Genomic DNA, 20264 nt, shown 5'->3' with positions numbered 1-20264 from the left:
AATGTAAGTGTACAGCTCAATGAATAGCAAGAGATCTTTAGAAGGATTTCAACTCTGTACAATATAAGCTGTTTGCAGCCAAAGCCCCTGTTAAGGCATAAAACTACACTGACGTGTACTGACATCGTGTTCAGGAGGAGACTGGGATGGACCTCAGACAGCACAGGACAGTGGAAGGCAAGCTCAGGCTCTGGAATTGTACAGACTCTGGGGAAGCCCCTGCCTTCCTTTGTGCAGTCAACACACAATTAGATCTTTTCATAGATATGTAAAAATGCCAGGAGGGAAGGACATGGGCTGAGATAGATGTACAGGATGGGGTTTGGTGGTTATGAGGTAGCTTCCTCAAGGAAGTGAGTTTGAGCAGGGATCTATCTACAGGATGGGCAAGGGTTGACTGGGTGAAGGCAGAAGGCTGAGCACGTGCAGAGGCCCTGGGTTAGGAGGCAGCATGATGAGCAGGTGAGTGGCTGGAGCTCAGAGAGCTGGTGAGAGAGAGTGGAGGAGGCAGGTAGGGCATTGCAGGCCACAGCAGGAGCTTGTTATTACTCTACACCCAAGAGGAAACCATACAAGGTAAGTAAGGGGCTGCAAGATCAGGTATGCATTTAACAGGTTGCTCTGGCTGCTTGCTGGTGAGGGGTGGGCAGATGTGACAGGCAGTCAGGAGGTAGCATGGACAGACTTGGGCACAGGCCTGGGTCTGAGGGGGTGGGGAGGGTCCAGGATACTCCTGGGTCTCCGGCTTGGGTGCTGGCTGGCTGGGGTGGAGGGTCACTCACCTTGACAGGACTCTGGGAAGACAGAGGTCCATTTTGGACAGGGTGAGTTGGCAGTGTTCTTGAGGCAACCAGGAGACATGAGGTCATTAGTAACAGGTCTGGTGCTCAGAGGTGGCGTCTGAGCTGGAGGTAGAGACCTGAGTATTGTCAGAGGATGAAGGATCTTGTACTTGAAGACTTAGCACAGGTGAGATCACCTGGGGTGTGTAGAGTGAGCCCAAAAGGGTGAGCACCAAGCCCTAGGGACACCAGCATTTCTGGTGGCCATAGGGGAATGAGCCAGATGGGTGAGGAGAACCAAGAGATGGCAGGGGACAGAGCCAAGGGCCAAAACTCTTGTGACCAAGCTGTGACTTGAGTTTTTCATTTTACTTCTCACTCATGCATCCCTAAAAGAGAGCCAGAACACTTGCTGTAGAGGGCTGTGGAGGGCCAGTGATCCTGTGCTGCCTACCGCACCCCTCTGGGTCCTTCCCTAATTTCTCTTAGACTCAGAATGCTTGAAAAGGGCTATGAGACAACAAGGCATTCTCATGACACCCCTGCCCACATGTAGGAGGCCCACAGGATGGCAGAGGCCAGTGTGCCTCAAAGGGACCAAGCATCCCCTGGTAACATTTTCTCGTTCTCTGGTCAGAAAGAGCAAGCGGAGATTAAGCACCAGTACAGTATTGATGAGCTGAAGCACCGGGAGAACTTGATTCGGACCCGGCTGGAGGATGAGCAGTCCTGGCAGAAGAAGCTGGAGGACCACAAGGTACACTTGGCCCAGAGGAGCCCTACTCCTCACTTCTTTCTGCCCTGGCTCCAGGATGCTGGCCACAGGGCATCAGTCTAGTTCAATAAAGGTCTGCAGGGCCCAGGCCCTGAAAACCCATTTTTTTAATTGAAGACAGATGCTGCGCAGCAGTATCTAGCTCTGATGGAGCATGTAAATCGTGTTCCATCCACAGGGCTTGGTGCCCTGTCACTACCTCACTCTGCCTGCCACCTGCCCTCAGGGCCAGCTCCACCTTAGGCCCAGACCTCACCTACCTTATCTCCCCAACAGGGCCGGCAAGATTGTGCTGAAACAATCTGACAGTGCCCCGTGGGCAGCCAGGAAGGTTCAAGTCCCTGTTCAGCATGCCCCTAGATTCACAGCTGAGCCCCTGCCGGCCTTCTCCCCACAGTCACCATCCTTCCCTCCAGCCAGAACAAGCCATGTGCAGCTTTCAGTTTTATGCCTCTGGACCTCCACATGTACCTACCCTTAGCTCAGCATGCCCTTCCCTTCCTTGCCTTCCTTGGAGGGCCAAGCATCCACCAGCCCCAGTGCCCAGCGTAAAGCCTGTGCGGCTAATCAGTCACCCAAGCTTGGTTGTGTTTCTGACCACAGGCTGCATTTGTTGAGCATCTGAATGGCTCCTTCCTGTTTGACAGCATGTACACCGAGGATGTGGAGGGCAACAAGCTGGCCTGCCTGCCCAGCGTTGGTGAGCTTCTTGAGGCATATCCTTCCAAGTTCATAACTGTTTTCTCTGGCAGAGCCTAGGCCCTATGCCACCAGCCTGCCTGGGGTTAGTTCCTTTCCACTCTGGGCCTCAGTTTCCCTATCTCTCTTTGAGACCCTGGAAGATAAAACCTCCACTCAGAGCAATGTGCCCAAGAGGCAGTACAGAGCCAGATCAGCTAAACTGTACAGGGAATGCTGTCTGGATTTCAGGGAACACACTGAGGGTCTGGTCAGCATGGCCTATGTCTGTATGCTTGACAAGACAGGTTGTCAGAGATGGAAATTTGACATGTGGCACTAACTTTCCTTACCATATTTACTAGTTCCTACTGTATGCTTTGTGTACTGTATTGATAATTTTCTCAACCACTCCACTAGATGAGTGCTGCTATTAATCCCATTTTATAGTTGGGGAAGCTCACCTTAGAGAGGTTGACTTGTCCAAGGTCACACAGTTTCAAGCTGGGATTTGAACCCTAGTCTATAGGGTTAAGAGCGTGTACTTTTCCCCCAGGTGGCCAGAGCCAACAGGATGTGACTGACAGTTATCATCAAGGCTGTGGCCAGGATGGCCAATCAGTTGGCTTAAACTGTAAGCCTAGGGACTCAGGATAGAATCAAGGGGTTCCTGGTCTGAAGGTGCTAAGATGAGTCAATGAGTCACAGAGTGGGTCTGTGGAGACTCCAACTCTGAGTAGAGAAAAAAAAAATCACTTTTAAAACCCCAACATTCTGAAAGAAGTGGGGGAGGGGGTGGTAAGAGTGTGGGGCTGACCGAGCAAAAGGTGAAGAGCAGGACTCTGGGCCAGACAGATGGACTCCCTCCTGGCTCTGCCACCTACCAGATGGGTGACCTGGGCTTACATCAAGGCTCTAGCACCTGCCTGACTTTAAGATCCTCCTAAGGATTCCATGTAGCCGGCTCTGTCGTGCCCTGACATGCAGGTGAGGAACCTGAGGCCCAGAAAGGGGAAGCAGCTTGCCAGGGAGAAGCAGTAGCAGAGCCAGGGCTTGAACCTAGATCTCTCTGCTTCCAGCCCATGGTCCCCGCCCCCTCAACCCCCCGACCATTGCAGTTTCCCTCAGCACACTTGCAGCACCTGAAGACAGACCCTCAACAAAGGTGCCATCTATATAACACAACAGAAACAAAAATACACATTGCCTCGCTCCCAGGCCAAGCAGGCTTCCCCGGACTCCCAGCCCCTCCCTATCCCATCCAGGTCCCTCAGGAGTCTCTTAGCATGTGTCTCCTCTGCTCCGTAGTCTCCTCCTGTAGCCCCCTAGCTTCTTCCCTCACGTAGGTCCTGTGTCTGAATCCCTCAGGCCAGGGGTAAAGATTCTCCAACCATCACCTTATCCTCCAAATATCAACTCCTGGCTCTACCAACACCAAGTCCTGCACCTAAAACAACCTCAAGCTTCCTTAACAGCCACTCACCTACAAGGACAAATTTGTCATCATTTGCCTGAACATTTTTGAGTATGGACTGAAACAGCATGAAAAGCGGAAAGCAGAGCTTGAAACCTTCAATGAATGTGTCCACGAGGCCATCCAGGAAAACCAGGAGCAGGGAAAACAGAGGATTGCCAAGTTTGAGGAGAAGCACTTGCTGGTAGGCCCCACCCTCCCTGTTCTCTTCCTGCCTCCTGCTGCAGGTGTCCATGCAATTGGGGGCCTGGACCCAATGGACAGGCAGTAGCCCCTGTACATCTGACGACCCCTGAGGCCCATGATCCTTGTTCGCATTTGCCAGAGCTAACCCAGCTCACTGTCTGAGCCAAGATTCCACTGACACTACCAACCACAGCTCCTCTGCTGGCCAAGGCTGAGCCATGGGGCCTGTGGGTTTCTTTCACCTAAAACACCCCTGAGGTTCAAGGTACCATCATCATTACTATTTAAATGGTGTTTTTATTATCACTACTATTATGGTGATGATAATGACCATATGAAAAAATGAAAGGAAAAAAAAAACCTTCCTTTTTGTTCATTTGTTTATTTAGCAAAATTTTCTGAGCCCCGCTCTGTGCCTGGCTCTGTGCTGGACATGGCTTCTGCCCTGAGACAGCCCCCATCTGGTGAGGGGCATAGACCCAGGCCCTCCCAGAGTGGTCAGATTCTCAGAGTGGTCAGCACCAACCTGGAGGGAAGCCAGGAAGCATTGGGAGTTTCCAGAGGCACCTTAACTTGGGCTGAGGCTTACAGGACACAGAAGAGTTTTCCAGGGGTGATAGAGGAAAGAAAGGTGGTTCACAGGCATATGGGACCTGCCTGACCCAGGCCACTCAGCCCAGCCCAAGCAGGGGCCATGTGTACTTGATGGGCATTGTTTCTTTAGTTAGCATTACTTTGCAAGGCCAATCCCTAACCTGTTCTAAGTCATAGAACTTCTGAGACTCTAAGGAAAGCAATGGACTTTCTTTCTCCTCAAAAAACTGTTCAGTGGTGGCTCCATAATGTAGTGGTTAGCACATCTGCTTTACATGCAGAAGGTCCTGGGTTTGCACCCCAGGTGGAGCCACGGATCATACCCCAAGTATGCAAGGCCCCGGGCGGTGCGCCAGGGCCCCTGGGCGCATGCCACAGGCGTGTGGGAGGAGACGACCTGCCTTTAGAGATCCATTTCTTAAGGGGAAATGGCAACATCCATAGGTCAGGGATGGAAAGGGGAGAGAATTAAAGAGGGGGAAAAAAAAACTGTTTACACACACCAAGTTTGTGAACACTTGCCTGCTGCATCAGGGGCCCATAAAGCCACTCCTGGCTGAGAACTCTAAAGTAGAAAATCCCTTGATGATGCAAATTCAGATATAATAGGGTTGGTGATAGGCCCCAGTATGCTTCCCGGCCCTCCCACTCTGCATGCCCCATTCTCTCCACCCACGTATCCCATTAGCCTTGTCAATGGGACCTAGGTTATGGGGAGGGGTGTTATGCATTCAACCAGAAGTTAAAACTTGTCAGCAGATGAATACATTTGGTACACATACATATTTTGTTTGGCCTGCAGAGGGTTTTAAAACATTTTGAATATCCTGTTGACATTAAAAACAGGAAGATTTCACAGAAGAATTGTGGTTGCTAGCTTCTCTGGAGGCAGTTGTCATTAGGGCCTGAGGATCGATTGTGCCCTCTGGACAGACCACGTCTCAAGTCCCCCAGGCCCTGTCTGGCACATCCTCCATGACATTCCTCATCTAGTCCCTGTAGCCACTGGATTTGGGAAAACTGGATGTCAGCCAACTGGCTCCTCCTGAAGCCCCAGGCTGGGGCCCAGGCCCCTCAGCAACAAATCCCCCTAAAGAAGCAGAACATGGGCCAGGCCACAACCAGTGTTGCACTCCTGCTGGCACCAAGCCCAACCCCCTAACAGGCTGCTCCTTGAGCTCAGATCTTTAGACCAGGCCAGCTCCTCTGACTTCATGAGGCCCTGGTCTGCATGGTGGCACCCTCAAAGTCTTTCTTGGGATGCACCCACTGGGATTTTCCAGTGTGCCTAGGTGCCTCTAATGTTCAACCAAGTTGAGTCCACTTGTCTTGGAAAAGTTCACAAACTCCACGGGCTGTAGGCCCCAGTTCCTTTTCCTCACAGGATGTTTCTGTGAGCTTGTCTTGCACTCCTCTCACCACCCCAACTAGACCCAGGCTTACACAACACTCCTTTCCAGTGTCCAGCAGGGGTGGTTCAGGCGGACTCCGCGCTGGTGATCCTCTCCTGGCCTCCATTTCCTCAATGAAATGAAGATGATAGTCTATGTGTGTTGCAGAAAAGTTGCAAAAATCAGACCTGCAAGAAACTAAGCAGCACTCGGAGAGTTGGAGAACTCAGGTTTATTAGGCTGGCAGTCCCAGAGGACCTAGCACTCTGAAGATCTGGGCCCTGAGCTCAGATGCAGCTTTGCTTATATAGAACTTATTTGGCATGCACTGATTGGTTAATTTGTCCTCAGACAGTTACAAAGCGCAGTAGTTGCTGTGGGGTATAGGCAGTTACATTTGTTGCTTAGACAAAACAAGCAAAAGGGAGGATGAGTCATTAGTTAATTTTGAGTATGGCCTATGCAGCAAGCATATCTGTAGAAGCAGAGCAAAGAGCTGATTAACCTTTTGAGTACAAATTCCTCTTCATATGTAGTCATAGTTACTCTAGTGACCATAGTGACTAGTAGTGGATAGGTAATACAAATGTGAGCACAGATACAGAATGAAAAATGTATACAGGGGAGTATAGTCTGCCTCCAACCCATGTGTGCACATGTGTGTCATTGGCATGTGTTAGTCATGTGTATATACATGTGTACATACGCTATATGTGTTTGTGTCTCTGTGCACGTGCATGCATGTGAGTGTGAACATATGCATGCATGTGTGCTCATGCATGTACCTGTGTGCATGTGTTTGTGTCTGTGTGCATGTGTGTGCACATGTGTGTATATGATGCAAGTATAACATGCATTGTTCTACAATTTGCTACTTGTGCAGTTCAGCAATCCTTCTAAAACTTGAGTTGCTTCATGTTTTTAATAGTTGTAGAATAGCTCATTGCATGGATGAGCCATAATCTATTAAACCCATCCTTGTTGATGGACATTTTTTTTCCAGTTTCTCGCTCTTTCAAACAGTGTTGCAATGAATAACTTGGCGCAAGTGTGATCTGTAGGATGAAGTTCTAGAGGTGGCACTGTGCATTGCTACTTTTACTAGTTTTTGTCCAACTGCACTCCACAGAGGCTGAACCTTTTGCAGCCCTGCTGGTTCCCCTGTCCGGACAGTGTTAGCAAGCTTTCTCAATTTTGCTAATTTGTTATTTTCTCTTAAAGGAGGGTGAGCATCACATGTTTTACAAACATCTATTTATTCTGTGAACTATTTGTTCTTATAATATGTCCTTACCCATTTTTTATTTGGTGTTACGCTCTCTCTCTCTCATAAAAATTATTACTTTGTAGGAACATTTTATAGATTCAGAAATTGGCCTTATGTCAGTGAAATAAATTACAAATATTTTTCCCAGTTTGTTATGTTATTTTGTCTGTGATGTTTTTATCATTCAGAGTATTAGAATTTTTTATGTGGTAGAATTGATCAGTCTTTTCTTCTGGTTATACTTAAAAATAACTTCTCCACTCTAAGATTATTTATTAAAAATCCTTCATTTTTTTCTTCTAATACTTGTATGCCTTTATTTTTTACATTTAAATCTTCATACTGACAGGAATTTGTTTTCGTGTAAGGCTTGAGGTAAGAATTGAATCTGATTTTTCTCCAGACAAAGTAGCCATTATTATAAATGTCATTCGCCCCCCTGAATCGTATCCAGTTACTCGTCCTTCGCAAGAAACACCAAATATCAACAGAAACAAGTTTACATTATATCCAGTGGCCAATTCTCTAGGTCTTTTGTTAGTGAACCCCTGGTATTCAGTGCCCCACTCAGCCCCCAGGGTGCTCTCTAGCCCGAGAACACCCTCTCATTCCAAATGCTCCAGCTCTGTTTACTACTAACACCCACTTTCTCACGAGGGTTCTGTGTGGGTCTTACCGGTTTCCTCAAAGACTGTCTTATTTTTCCAGTGTCTCTTCCTACGTGTGCCTGCTGTAGGCTCTTTATTGAGTCTCCATTAGTCAAGCCCCCACTGTGAGCCAAGACCTCACATACACTGCCTAATTCCTAGGACCTTGTGAAGCACAGATTCTCTCTCCATTTACATGAGGAAACTGAAGCTTATAGAATGGAAGTGACTCACTCAAGGTCAGACAGCTAATAAGTAACACAGAGAAGATTCAAATTCAGGTCCACTTGACGCTGAAGCCATAGTTCCTTCCCATCAGCCACCTCAAACAAAAACCAAAGTTAACATGGATTAAGCTCATGCTAGCTAGTGCTAGCATCTGCCCTAACAGCCTCCAGACATGGAGAGGATAATTAGCTTCTACAAGCTCACAGAGCTGGCAAGTGGCAAAGCTAACTCTTGAGCAGACTGAACCCAGAGTCCCAAATTCTTACCCACAAGACCAATTGCCACCTGTCATGAACTAATTACAATTACTTATAGATTTCTAAAGCCCAGGCTTTTGTTTCCAGAGTTTAAGTGCTATACGTGATGAGTCTGAACTGACCAACGTTGAGATGAAGATAGTGGAATACAGTGAGGACATCACTGAGCTGTACAACGGGCTCATGACGCTGGAGATGCAGTTGGTAGAGCAGCTCGAGGTGAGACCGGGCCCCTGGGCACAGATGTGACATGACCGTGCTCTGCTAGCCTCATTTACAAGAAGCTGGTGATGCAACTAAAAAACCACACTCCAGCTGGAGCCTTCCCAGGCATTCGTCTGCTGGAAACATCCAGTGCGATTCAGCATGTCAGACTGATGTTTTCCTCATCAGTCCTTTGCTTGCTTTTAATACATTTCAATCATTTACATTGCAAGTAATTCTTATGCAGCATGGGAGGTGAGCTCATTCCTCCTCTGGAGTGTTTCCCCACCCCGCCCCCGATCCTGGAAATGCCCAGAGCCTCAGCAGAGAGAGGATTTTTATTAGACCTGGCTGCTCAAAAAATGAAGTAAAACCGCACTCGAGTACGAAACAAAGGCTCTTCCGCATCTCAGCCTGTAGTTGCTGCATGTCAGGGAGATGCAAGGAGCCTGCAATTTAGCACTAAGTAGTGAGAAAGAAAAGCACTGCTATCTAAAATTCCTTAGGGGCCAGAGTGACTGGTGTGTTCACAAGGCAGCTGAGGCGGGGAGTCTAGAGTGCTGTGATGAATCAAACCTCATTGGATGCTGCCATGGCTAGGCCAAGAGATAGCAGCTGATCAATTCCTCACGTGTCAAGTGACATCTCAGACACAGGATAGATTTCCCCATCACATCACATAGCAGATGCTCATGCCCCGCTGGGGAATGCTCAAGCACTGCAGAAAGCAGCATGCGAGCCTCAGGGGAGGCTTAGGCAGTGGCTTGCAACCTTTTCTAGCAGATCCCCTTTTCAAAATCTCCAAATTCCCTGGGACCCATGCACAGTAGCCAAAAGGCTATAAATGTAGTTGTGCTTTTCAGTGACCTTAGTTTTATTCATTACAATAGTGTTTACGCACATTTGGAACATGTATAATTGGCTCAGCCCATAGACCATCTCCAGGCTCATGTAGTTTCCCTGCATCATCAGCCCACCCTGCAGTTCTGTAGTCTGTGGTGGATTGTACTGGGGCTCGTAGGGTAGCTGGCTTCACCATGCATCCTCCATTGTTCCCTCAATCAACATCAAGTCGCATTAGGCCCTGGGTGCCTTGCTAAGGCACTGGGATGCAGCAATGCAGGAGTGCCTGCAGGGCACAGTTAGTGAGACGTCTAGGGTAACAGCCAGCATTATTGAGGGTTTTCTCTCTGACAGGCATAGCATTTTGTGTGGGAAAGTCACACAAGGCACAACCAGAACTGGAATTCTCGAATTCAAATTAAGTGGTCTTCTTGTTCTTATTTATTTATGTTTTTATGTATGTATGTATGTATGTATGTATGTATGTATGTATTTATTTTACGCCTACAGCACCTGGTGTTCCTAGGTGGTCTCCCATCCAAGTACTAACCAAGCCCGATCCTGCTTAGCTTCCGAGATCAGACGAAATTGGGCACTTTCAGGGTGGCATGGCCATGGACCCATTTAAGCTTTACCACAACTCCATGAGACAGATATTATGAAGGAAACTCATTTCATAGATGAGGCAGTTGAGGCCCAGGAAGGTTAAAAAACATTCCCAGAGTTACACACAGTGGTGGAGCTAGGACACTGACCCAGGCATTCTGGCTCATAATGACGATGTCCCTGTATTCTCTGGAGGTGATAGATGCCACTGAGAAGCCCAAAAGAAGGGAAGTAGCTCTGTGTATATGTGTGCAGGGGTGTAAGACCAGGACATGTGTTCCGGGCCAAGGGAAAACGGGCACAGGCCTGGAGAAAGCACTGCATTAAATATTTAGGGGGTGGTGAGTTGAAATGGTCAGAGAGTAATGGAGCTGTGGGATAGAGGTCAGAAGGAAGAAGTAGGATCAGTTCACAGACATCTACTGGGAAAGCCAAAGTAGTTGGTCTTTACCCTGAAGTTCTGTGATTAGAGGAGGTATTGGCTAAGTTCTAAGATGCGTCTTTTGCTCTGAGGCTAGACCTGTCAAGTTCGTGTCTAAATGTGCATGTTAACTGTTCCTTATCATTTCTAGGAGACTATAAACTTGTTTGAAAGGAACATCATTGATTTGGTGGGATTCTTTATTGAAAATGTGCAAAGCCTATATCCTTTCCTTGGTGACCTTCCATGGGGAAGTGCTACTGGGCCCGTGGGGTTATCCTGGCCAATACCACTGCTCCCCGTGCCTCCAGGAGAGGTAGGGGAGAGGTGCCTACATTTTTAACACAAGGCAAGGAAAGGTAATGCTTCTTTACAGACTAAGCAGAATGCAAATAAGTGGGATCCCCTTGGCCACCTGAGAAGTCAAACATCTGCCCCCTCCACTGCCACCAGTGCCCTAAACATATTGGCAGAGATAGTAAAAAGTCAGCACTTTGCTTTTTATCAGAAATATCTATGCCCGTTTGATTTACAGGAAGATCTATACCTCTGCCAAGATGATATTAAATTCATCACAAGATCCTATTGAGTGGGAATCTCCACCTTGGAAATTAGAGAAATGTAAAACCTCCATTTTTTTCACCAAGGAAAAAAGATCACCTTCAAAGGATGGAGATTTGGCAACCACTTTGACTCAAAGAATGTGCCCCCAGGTCTGAGAGTTTCCCCACCCTCAGAACAATGACAGCTTGTCTGAGTAACCCCTGCAGGGTTGCCATGCTGGGGAAAGGAAGGCATTGTTTGCAGTAGAAATCCTGGCAAGTTTTTTCTCAAATGAATGACACTCAATGGGAGACAACACCCCAGAATCTCCACTGCCCCACAGGTATACATGTGGGGGAGGCAACTTCCAGTTGAAGACACTGACAAATTATTCATAATGAGCTCAGCAGGTTAGGAGCCAACATTTGGGGCATAATCAACCCTTCTGCCATATGAACTCAGGGCCCTGCTGTGTGGGGCAAACTGTGCTCCAGAAATGATCCCTGGTCCTGCCTTCCTGAGCCCACAGTCCCACAGGAGACAGAAGTGATGGAGACAGTGAAAAGCAGCAAACCAAGAGACCAGGGCTTGGAGCCTCTTTGAGGAAAGGCCCACTAAGTGACGATCTGAGAGTGAGCCAGAGGGACCAGGTGGAAAGGTGGGGATGACAGGCAGAGGAGACAGCCCATGCAAAGGTCCTGAGAAGAGCCAGAGAATTCTGAGCCAAGAGGAGGCCCTTAGGCCACAATAGAGAGCGGGAAGCTCCTGGAGTGCTGTAAGCACAGGAGAATGGTGTCCTGTTCACCTACATCTTTATAGCACACTCTAGCTGCTGTGGGGAGAAACGGCTAGAGTAGGAGACCAGGTCTTAGTCTACAGTCAAGTCAGGAGGTGGTGGGATGGAGAGAAGTAGAGGATGGAGGGACACATGGAAAGCCCAGTGCCAAGAGCCAATGATGACCAGGGGGAGCCAGGATGGCCCTGGGGTTTGGTGCACACAGGTAGATGGCTATGAAGGGGCTCCTCAGAGTTTGCCTTTTGGTCCTTAAGAGTCTGTTCTCTCATCTAGCAGCAATGGCCTGGCCCTCTGAGCTCTTGCCGAGGTCCCAGCCCACAGGTCAGGGACATGTTGAGCCGGCTCCACCTTTGGCCTTTGCTTAACTTGTGGCTGCACAATGGCTCAGTGTCGGGACCTGGAGACCCACCACCACGAGAAGCTCCTGGAGATCTCCATCAATACCCTTGAAAAGATAGTCAAGGGTGAGCTGGATGAGGACCTGCCTGAGGACGTACGGGCGGTGAGTGTGGTGGGATGGGGCTGGGAGCATGGTCGGGAGTGGCGGGCCCAGTGGATACTGGCGCCTGGCAGACACAGTCCAGCCAAGCTCTGTGGCTCCAGTAAGCCTTAAAACCTCCCAGGGCCTCAGTTTCCTCATTTGCAAAAAGGGAAAATAGCCCCCTTTGCAGGGTGGTTGGCAGATGAAATGGGCTAACAAAGTACCTGGTTGGGGATTCGGTAGAGCCCAACTAAAGAGGAGCTCCTGATAATTAGGTAGTTTTAACTTACCAACAGGTTGCTTTCCAAAAACTCATTTCTGTGGGGCTTCTGGAACTTTCTAAGAGAGGCAGTTACAAATAGAGCTAAGGTCTGGGATTTCTCCAAAGGTCTTCTTAACTCTCAAGTCTCTATGATGAGAAGCACTGCTGGGGTTTGGAAACCAAGCACCATTTCTGATCCAGCATGATACTGTCTCTCATTTTCCACCAGAGCACCCAGTGATAAATGGTCATGGATCAGCAGGGTCAGCATGGGTGCCTGGGTCTCTGGGTCCTGCATTGGTGTCCAGTAGCAGTATGTGTTATGTCTCTGGGAAGAGGCACAGGCAACGACGGGAGGGCCCAGGCCCAGATGTTTTCTTGTCAAGAGCATTTCATTCCTTCATCATTCATTCCGGTAGCAGTTTCTCAATTTCTCTCCATCGCGATGTTACCACCAAGTTAAGACGTCATTGCCCTTTGCCTGGACCACTGGTCTCCTTACTGCTTTCCTACAGGTGGCAGTCAGAGCGATCCTCTGAAAACCCAAACCACAGCATTTTGTGTTTTTGCACAATACCCTCTAATGGCTTCCCATGACTCTTTGAGGAAGCTCTTCACCCTAATCCTCCAGACCTTCATGCCTGGCCTGCTACCCCAATGAACTCCTCCCTTTGCCCCCAGCATCTGAGCCATTCCCCAGTCTCCCGGGCTTGCTCCTTTGTGTTGCTATTCCTCCTCACAGACATGTTCTTCCCTCTGGTCTCCATGTGTCTGGCTTGTCCATGTCATTCAGATCTCAGTTCAAATGTCAGCTCTTAGAGAGGCCCTCCCTCATCACCTTCCTGAAAAACCTGTCCATCACACACTTAATTTGTCATCGTCAGAGCCTTTATCACAATTTCAAGCTGTTTACAATTGCTTTGGCTATGTGACTATTCACACTACGTAAAGGGAAGCGGGGAATGGCCACTTCAGCACCACATACCTCCCCAGTGCTGGCAACGGTTCACGGCACAGCCGAGGTACCAGAAGTTCCGCTGTTATGTTCCTGAGACCAGCAGTCCCCAACTCACATAGCCTCTGTCTGGGCTGATAGACACCCAAAACAGCAGCATGGAGGTAGGGCCACTGTGTCACCAGCCTTCCTCCCCTAAACACCCGCTAAATGCTGCTGTTGTTCGTACACAGGGAGCTGCCATCTTCCCCAGCCCTGAAGTAAGGCTGCCCCCAAGAGCCCCATCTGGAACCCCCCAGATGGACCATCAAGAGGTAGATAGAGTTCCCTCATGGCACAGCTTCCAGGTCTGTGACATTCAGCAGATACAGAACTAAAACATGCTCCCTAATGACTATGACACACAGAAAAAGATGGCCCGAAGGTCAATGGTAGATAAGCAGGCTGGTTTGGTTCTTTCAGTGGTCGGCCGTCTCCTGTCAGGATGGCTCTGCCTGGCACCATCTGACACCTGTTTCTGTGGCTCCAGGAACACTCAGCACCTGCTGCCTAGGTGGGAGCTGACTACAGCTGGCTGGCAACACAGAGCTCTGCTCATTGAGGGTTCACACTGTCCAGGCATTGCTGCCTGGTACTCATACATGATCTCATTTTCTCACCAAAGGCCCCTATAAAGGCAGCACCATTATCATCCCCAGTTTACAGATGGGAAAATTGGGTACAACTGGGTCTCAGAAAAAATTGGTAAAGTGCCCAGGATGACACAGCTTGTGAGGACCAGAGTCTGGAATCAGACTAGTCTGAGAGATGCAGAGCCTGGGCTGTCCCCTGCAGAGTTGGCATTGTGCCCCCACTGTGGACTACAATTTGGGGTTATAGGTTTGCCCAAGGCTCCAGGCATTAGGGTAATGGGGCTCTGCTTCTGAGCTAAGGGGCTCCTTGGACTCCCTGGCAGGGTTGATATTACCTGCCACTCTCAAGGCCCATTAAGGGGCAGCCAGCAGGGCCCACTGGATGCCCTTCTCTCTGTGGGCCTGTGTGAGGCTTTGTCCTTTCGGGAAAGTATGTGGTTGCAGTAAAAGACATTGCCAGGATCTTACACTGTTGCTTATGTCTCCTTAGAGTTAAACAACAAAATGTGGCATATTGTTCTCAGGGGTAGAAAAGCATGCTCTGACTGTAAAATGTAATAAAAACACAAATAGCTAAGAGTTCCTGAGGGCCTCCCAAGCCAGCTGTCTGAGAAGCACTGGACACATATTTGCTCTTTTAATCTCCATATGAAAACAGTAAAATAAGTACATTATGGCTCCCTTTTACAGATGAGGAAACTGAGGCACAGAGATGAGAGTAACCTGCCTAAGATACATAGTCTGTAAGCAGTAGAGTTGTGATTCGAACACAGTTTGACTCAAAGCCTTTGTCAAAATGTCTACTGAGCCCGTAGCAAGATAAGGATGTTTGAATGAGAGAACTTTGGTAAAAAAATATGGCTTCTGTTTCATAATTATCAATGAGCATATCATGATAAAGAGTCACACTGATGAGGTTGTTTCTTTAAAACTCATGCAACTGCATGATTGTGACCAACTCATGCATATTTAGGGCCAAATCGGTATTTAAAAAATCTTTCACCACTTTGGAAGGAAAAGCAGAACACACATGCTCAAGGAGAGCTTGGAGCTGGCAATGAGGGAAGGCCTGAGTGGAGCTGGCAGGCACAGCTACCCATGGCAAAGTCAGTGGGGCAGCAGCATACTACTGCTTTCCTCCACCAGGGCTGAGAGCACAGCCTCATGCTATAATGAGCCACTGCCACATTTAGGAGGCAGCAGGAGGCCAGACATGATCCCTGGGTGCTCTGAACACCCATGTGGGCATCCAGCTGCAAGGGCAGGGCTGGTGTTCAGGCCAGTGGACCTGTGAGTCCCCAAAGAGTCTGCTAAGTGACAGTGGGTGTGACCCAGGTCATCAGTCCCTGGATAGGGTGGCTGTGACAAGATTCTGGCTGGGACCTAAAGGCTCCCCCTTGGCAGTAGGGCTGGCAGCACAGGTCACTGACCCTTTGGCTGAGCAGGGACTGGGTGGGGCAGGTTCTCTGCTCATTTCTCTGTGGCAGAGGGCACTGCAGTGTCATCAGGTGCCCAGGACAGGTGTGATAGAATGATCTGATCCTACTTGGGCCTGGGGCAACAAATCCTCAAGCCATCAGCATCGTGGTGGTCCTGGGGAGGGCACCAGCTTTGCCCTTCTCAAAAGTACTCCCAAGAAGTCTCTTTGAAAGAAACGTGTCTTTATAGCCGAAAGGCCCACAGACAAGATGGGATGGCTCAAGATCCAGGAGTAGCTGCCACTCCGTAAGGACTCTGCACACCCATCTCTACTTCAGGGCTTTTGACCTGCAGAAATGGGAGGGGAATCTGAAATCTTATGGGTAGATTATTATAAGTATTATTATTATTATGGGGAAAATAATCTACCCATAAGATTATACCCATAAGAACTATTTTGAAGGCACACTGACATAGCCACCAATCTAGGCCACCTGGAGTCTGGAAACAATTTGAAACTTGCATTTTAAAATAATTTATTTAAACCAGATTCCTTTCATTCATATTTTACAAATGTCAGTTTTTCATAACCAATTCTTACCTCATCCATTCCAAGCAGACTTCACTTCCCACAGCTTCCAAAGCTATCTTCTACATATCCAAACTTTAAGGAGACAATTTCTGTGCTCGGCTTAGGAGATCAGATGTGACCATTAAAAACAAATGAGGAACTTTTCATGAGGGATTAATGTTGTGGTTGTGGCTGTTTTTGAAATAGCTGGCACAACCACTCAGTGCATGCTGACTGAGGCTCACGCGCAGGCAGGTTGTACATGTCTTTGAACCCTTCCCAAAGTCTAGCCTGGGACTTTCTATGCACAGAGAAAGAACTTAATGACTTCTAATCATTTCTCCCAAGTGACAATGCTAGTCGGGCTCCCAGGTGCCCCATTCCTCACATCGGCTAGCCTAGCTTTTCCACATGGGATTCTGTGGAAAACCAGTATCCCACAAGACAGTAATGGGTGTTACTCTAAAAAGAAGTCTATGCTCAACAACAAAGAAATAATCCAATTAAAAAATGGGCAGAAGACCTGAACAGATACTTCTCCAAAGAGGAAATACAGATGGCTGACAGACATGAAAAGATGCTCAAGGTCGCTAATCATCAGAGAAATGCAAATTAAAACCACAATGAGATATTACCTCACACCTGTCAGAAGGGCTATTATCAATAAATCAAAAAATAGCAAGTGTTGGTGAGGATGTGGAGAAAAGGGAACCCTCATACATTGTTGGTGGGACTGCAAATTGGTACAGCTGCTATGGAAAACAGTATGGAAGTTTCTCAAAAAATTAAAAATGGATATACCTTTTGACTCAAATTGCACTTCTGGGTATTTATACAAAGAAAAACAAAACAATAATTCGTAAAGATCTATGCACTCCAATATTCATGGCAGCACAATTTATAATAGACAAGATATGGAAGCAACCTAAATGCCCATCATTGGATGATTGGATAAAGAAGTTCATATATACAATGGAATATTACTCAGCCATAAAAAAGAAAATAATCTTACCATTTGTGACAACATAAATGGACCTAGAGGGTATTGTATTAAGTGAAATTGATCAGGTAGAGAAAGATAAATACCATGTGATTTCACTTATATGTGGAATCTAAAAAACAAAATTACTGAACAAGCAAGACAGAAACAAACTCATAGATGCAGAAAATCAACTAATGGTTGCCAGACGGGAGGGGGTTGGAGGGCTGGACAAAAATCTGAAGGAATCAAGAAGTACAAATTGGCAGTTACAATGCTGAGTGAAATAAGTCAGACAAAGATAAATACCATATGATTTCATTTATATGTGGAATCTAAGGAACAAAAAGAACAAACTAATAAAAAACATTCACAAATATAGTGGATAATTTGGTGACAGACAGAGGAGAGGGGGTTTGGGGGGCTGGGAGAATGGGGTGAAGAATTAAAGAAGTACGAATTAGTAGTTGATAGTTGGGCACAAGGATGGGGAGCACGACACAGGGAATGCAGTTAGCATTAATATGATGCTACGTGGAGGGCCAGGGAAGGGAGGGAGCAATTGGGGGAATCGTTTTATGAACAATATAGATGTCTAACCAATGCGCTGTATACTTGAAACTAATTTAAATAAATAAATTTATTTTTTTAAAAAGTCTGTGGCCAAATAAGTTGGAAAACTGAGAGAGACAAAGTTAAAAGGGTTTATTTTCCATAGGACTTTCCAAAGCCATCACTGAAAAAATGCTTTGTGCACTGTGAAATTCAAGAGAGACATAGTGTATGCAGACTTTCCCAAACATATTCAATCAAAGAATACTCTTCTTTTTGCAGAAATATTTACAACTCAAAATTTCACAGAACATATTTTGGAGACATTAAGTTAACCGCTACTGTACAAAAGGAAAAGACCAAGTATGCATCCACTTTCAGTCCTCTCTTCAATGTAGAACATTCAGGTCCTGTGCTGTCCTTGGCATTACAAAGCACCTCCGTTCATAGCAGAAGTGACCACGTGCTAAGTGCTTCGGCAGCCTTCCTCTGCTCTGGGAAATGATTCCACTTGATTTTCAACTGTGCCAGGCACATAACAGCCACAGTGTGAACATCTAGAACCAGCCAGGCCTAGTAGAGGGTGGTCATTTTCAACAACTTTTTATAAGGCAGAAAACAAGGTCAGGAATGAGAGAAGGCAGGAGACCTCAAGTGCAATCCAAGTTTGATTTGGCTGATGTGAAGGGCAGTAGATAGATGTGGGGTGAGCACCCATTGGTTTGCAGGGCCTCTGTCCTCAGAGCAGCCTCAAGACCCTTGGCTAGCTTCAGACTTCCCACCCAGCTGGCAGGCATTCAGAAAAGTCAGTCTTGAGGGCAACTGAGAGAGAACCACTGTGAGAGATGTCCTGAGTGAGGTCACTCCTGAGGCAGCCATCTGCCTTCTCCCTAGAGAAAAGACACTCCTAACTAGGGTCACAGTCAACATCCTGATTGGCCTTTCCTCCATAACACTGATATTGCTCAGGTCTGGGAGGGTTGTCACCGGAAGATAAGCTGTGAGAAAAGGTGGGCTCTCCACTGGGCTGTGGGCAGCCACCTGCTTGGTACTGCCTCCACCAGCCAGGGGGCTCTCAGGTGTCCTTTCTCTTCTGCTTGCTGACTTTGTGCTCAGGGCATAATGAGACACACTCACTCCTTTGATCTTTCACTCACCAGCTTTTTGTGGACAAAGACACAATTGTTAACGCTGTTGGGGCATCGCATGACATCCACCTCCTGAAGATTGACAATCGAGAAGATGAGCTGGTGACCAGGATCAACTCTTGGTGTACACATTTAGTGGACAAGGTGAGTAAATGTAACTGGTCTAGCAGGTTGCACCAATTCCTCTAGCTACCAGCCAGGGAGAAAGTGGAAATCTTCCCTAGGGAGTGTATACTATTTGCAAAAAGAAATGAAGAAATAAATTTAAGGATTGCAGAATTCCACACTGGAGACTTCGTGTTGCTCAGTCAGACTTTAAAACCCATGTGCTTCATCATTTTTCTAACTCATACCTCAAATATATAGATAAGCAGAACCCAGGAAGCTATGAAGTAAATGAGAGATGTAAATATGCAAACTTCGAAGAACTATTTTTCCTTCTCCCAAACTGGACTTAGTGAATGATATCAACCAGTTACCTAACTTAAAAACATTGGGCTTTGATTTCACCCCCCAGATTCACAAGGATGAGATCATAAGGAACCGCAAGCGAGTGAAGGAGATCAATCAATATATCGACCACATGCAGAATGAACTGGACAACCTGGATAGCAGCGACATTATAGATTAGGGGTGTGTCAGCACAGAGGGTTCTTTTTGAAAGTACAGCACTCAGCCCTGACCAGGATAGTGCCTGTTTCACTGACTGCCTCGGAAGTTACTGGAGACTTCTCAACCTATAACCCTCATAATGCCATTCTTCCCCCATCCCTGGAAAAACTTCCAAATGTAGAGAAAAATAAAGGACTTACGTCATCTTTTCTCCATTATTTAAAGAAATAACCAGAATTCACATTCAATGTATGAGCTGGAGAAAAAGGCCAAGATGAGCAGGTCAATCTGAGAGCAACCCCTAGGGGGTGCCCAGTGGGCTAGACTCTTGTCTGTGGACTATTGTCAGCTGTGTGCCATTTCCTCTGACAAGCCCAGAGCAGGCTGCTGGCTGTAGGCAGTGGCGGTCAATGTGGACTGAGCCCTTCTCTCCTCTGGGTGCTGAGGAATGAAGCCAGAGAGGCTGTAGCACAGCACTGGGGCCTGGGCTGGCCCACCGAGGCAGAATCTGTGGCCTCATGTCTCTGAGCTTGGCTATAGGGACCCAAAGACCCTCTGAAGGTTAAGAGTATAGGCTTGGCATCCCATGTCACCTATGCAGCCTGAGCTTCATCTGTGTAGTAGAGATGTGACAGTACCTTCTCTGAGCACAGTCAAGGGGTTCAAGGAACGCACATGGAAAGCGTGAAGTACCTGTCATATGACCAGTGCCCCATGAATGGGAGTGATGCCATTTTGTTACTCAGGTATACAAGGATAGACAGCGCAGAAAGCCTTTGGTGCCTGAAACCAGACTCTCCAGCTTCCCTCTCATTGGGCCCTGGCACCAGAACACTGTACTTACCTCCTAGGACTGTGTAAGTGGCTAAGTGGATAAGTCAGGAGGACGCTTTGGGCTCCCTAAGTAGGACACATGCACATGTCAGGTGGCCTTGCCTAGGCCTGCCCAGGATTTTAACCC

General features: G+C 47.5%; 1 protein-coding gene and 1 pseudogene across 4 annotated transcripts in view; one reads left to right on the top strand and one right to left on the bottom strand.

The window, feature by feature from the left end:
- DRC3 (dynein regulatory complex subunit 3) overlaps positions 1 to 19507 on the top strand; it is a 42270-nt gene extending 22763 nt beyond the window's left edge. For all 4 annotated transcript variants that reach the window (XM_015586630.2, XM_025044394.1, XM_015586628.2 and 1 more), the window contains 8 exons: positions 1420 to 1539; positions 2161 to 2273; positions 3719 to 3893; positions 8367 to 8498; positions 10505 to 10575; positions 12071 to 12194; positions 18704 to 18835; positions 19209 to 19507. In XM_015586630.2, coding sequence (XP_015442116.1) covers positions 1420 to 1539; positions 2161 to 2273; positions 3719 to 3893; positions 8367 to 8498; positions 10505 to 10575; positions 12071 to 12194; positions 18704 to 18835; positions 19209 to 19322 — 981 coding nt within the window. In that variant the 3' untranslated portion in view covers positions 19323 to 19507. The remainder of the gene's footprint in view (positions 1 to 1419; positions 1540 to 2160; positions 2274 to 3718; positions 3894 to 8366; positions 8499 to 10504; positions 10576 to 12070; positions 12195 to 18703; positions 18836 to 19208) is intronic.
- On the bottom strand, positions 9828 to 9946 carry LOC112477073 (annotated as a pseudogene).
- Positions 19508 to 20264: the final 757 nt, after the last annotated feature.

Source organism: Pteropus alecto, unplaced genomic scaffold (assembly GCF_000325575.1).
Source record: "Pteropus alecto unplaced genomic scaffold, ASM32557v1 scaffold52, whole genome shotgun sequence".
NCBI lineage: Eukaryota > Metazoa > Chordata > Mammalia > Chiroptera > Pteropodidae > Pteropus > Pteropus alecto.
Note: the sequence above shows the minus strand (reverse complement) of the source record. Positions and strands in the feature narration are given on the sequence as shown.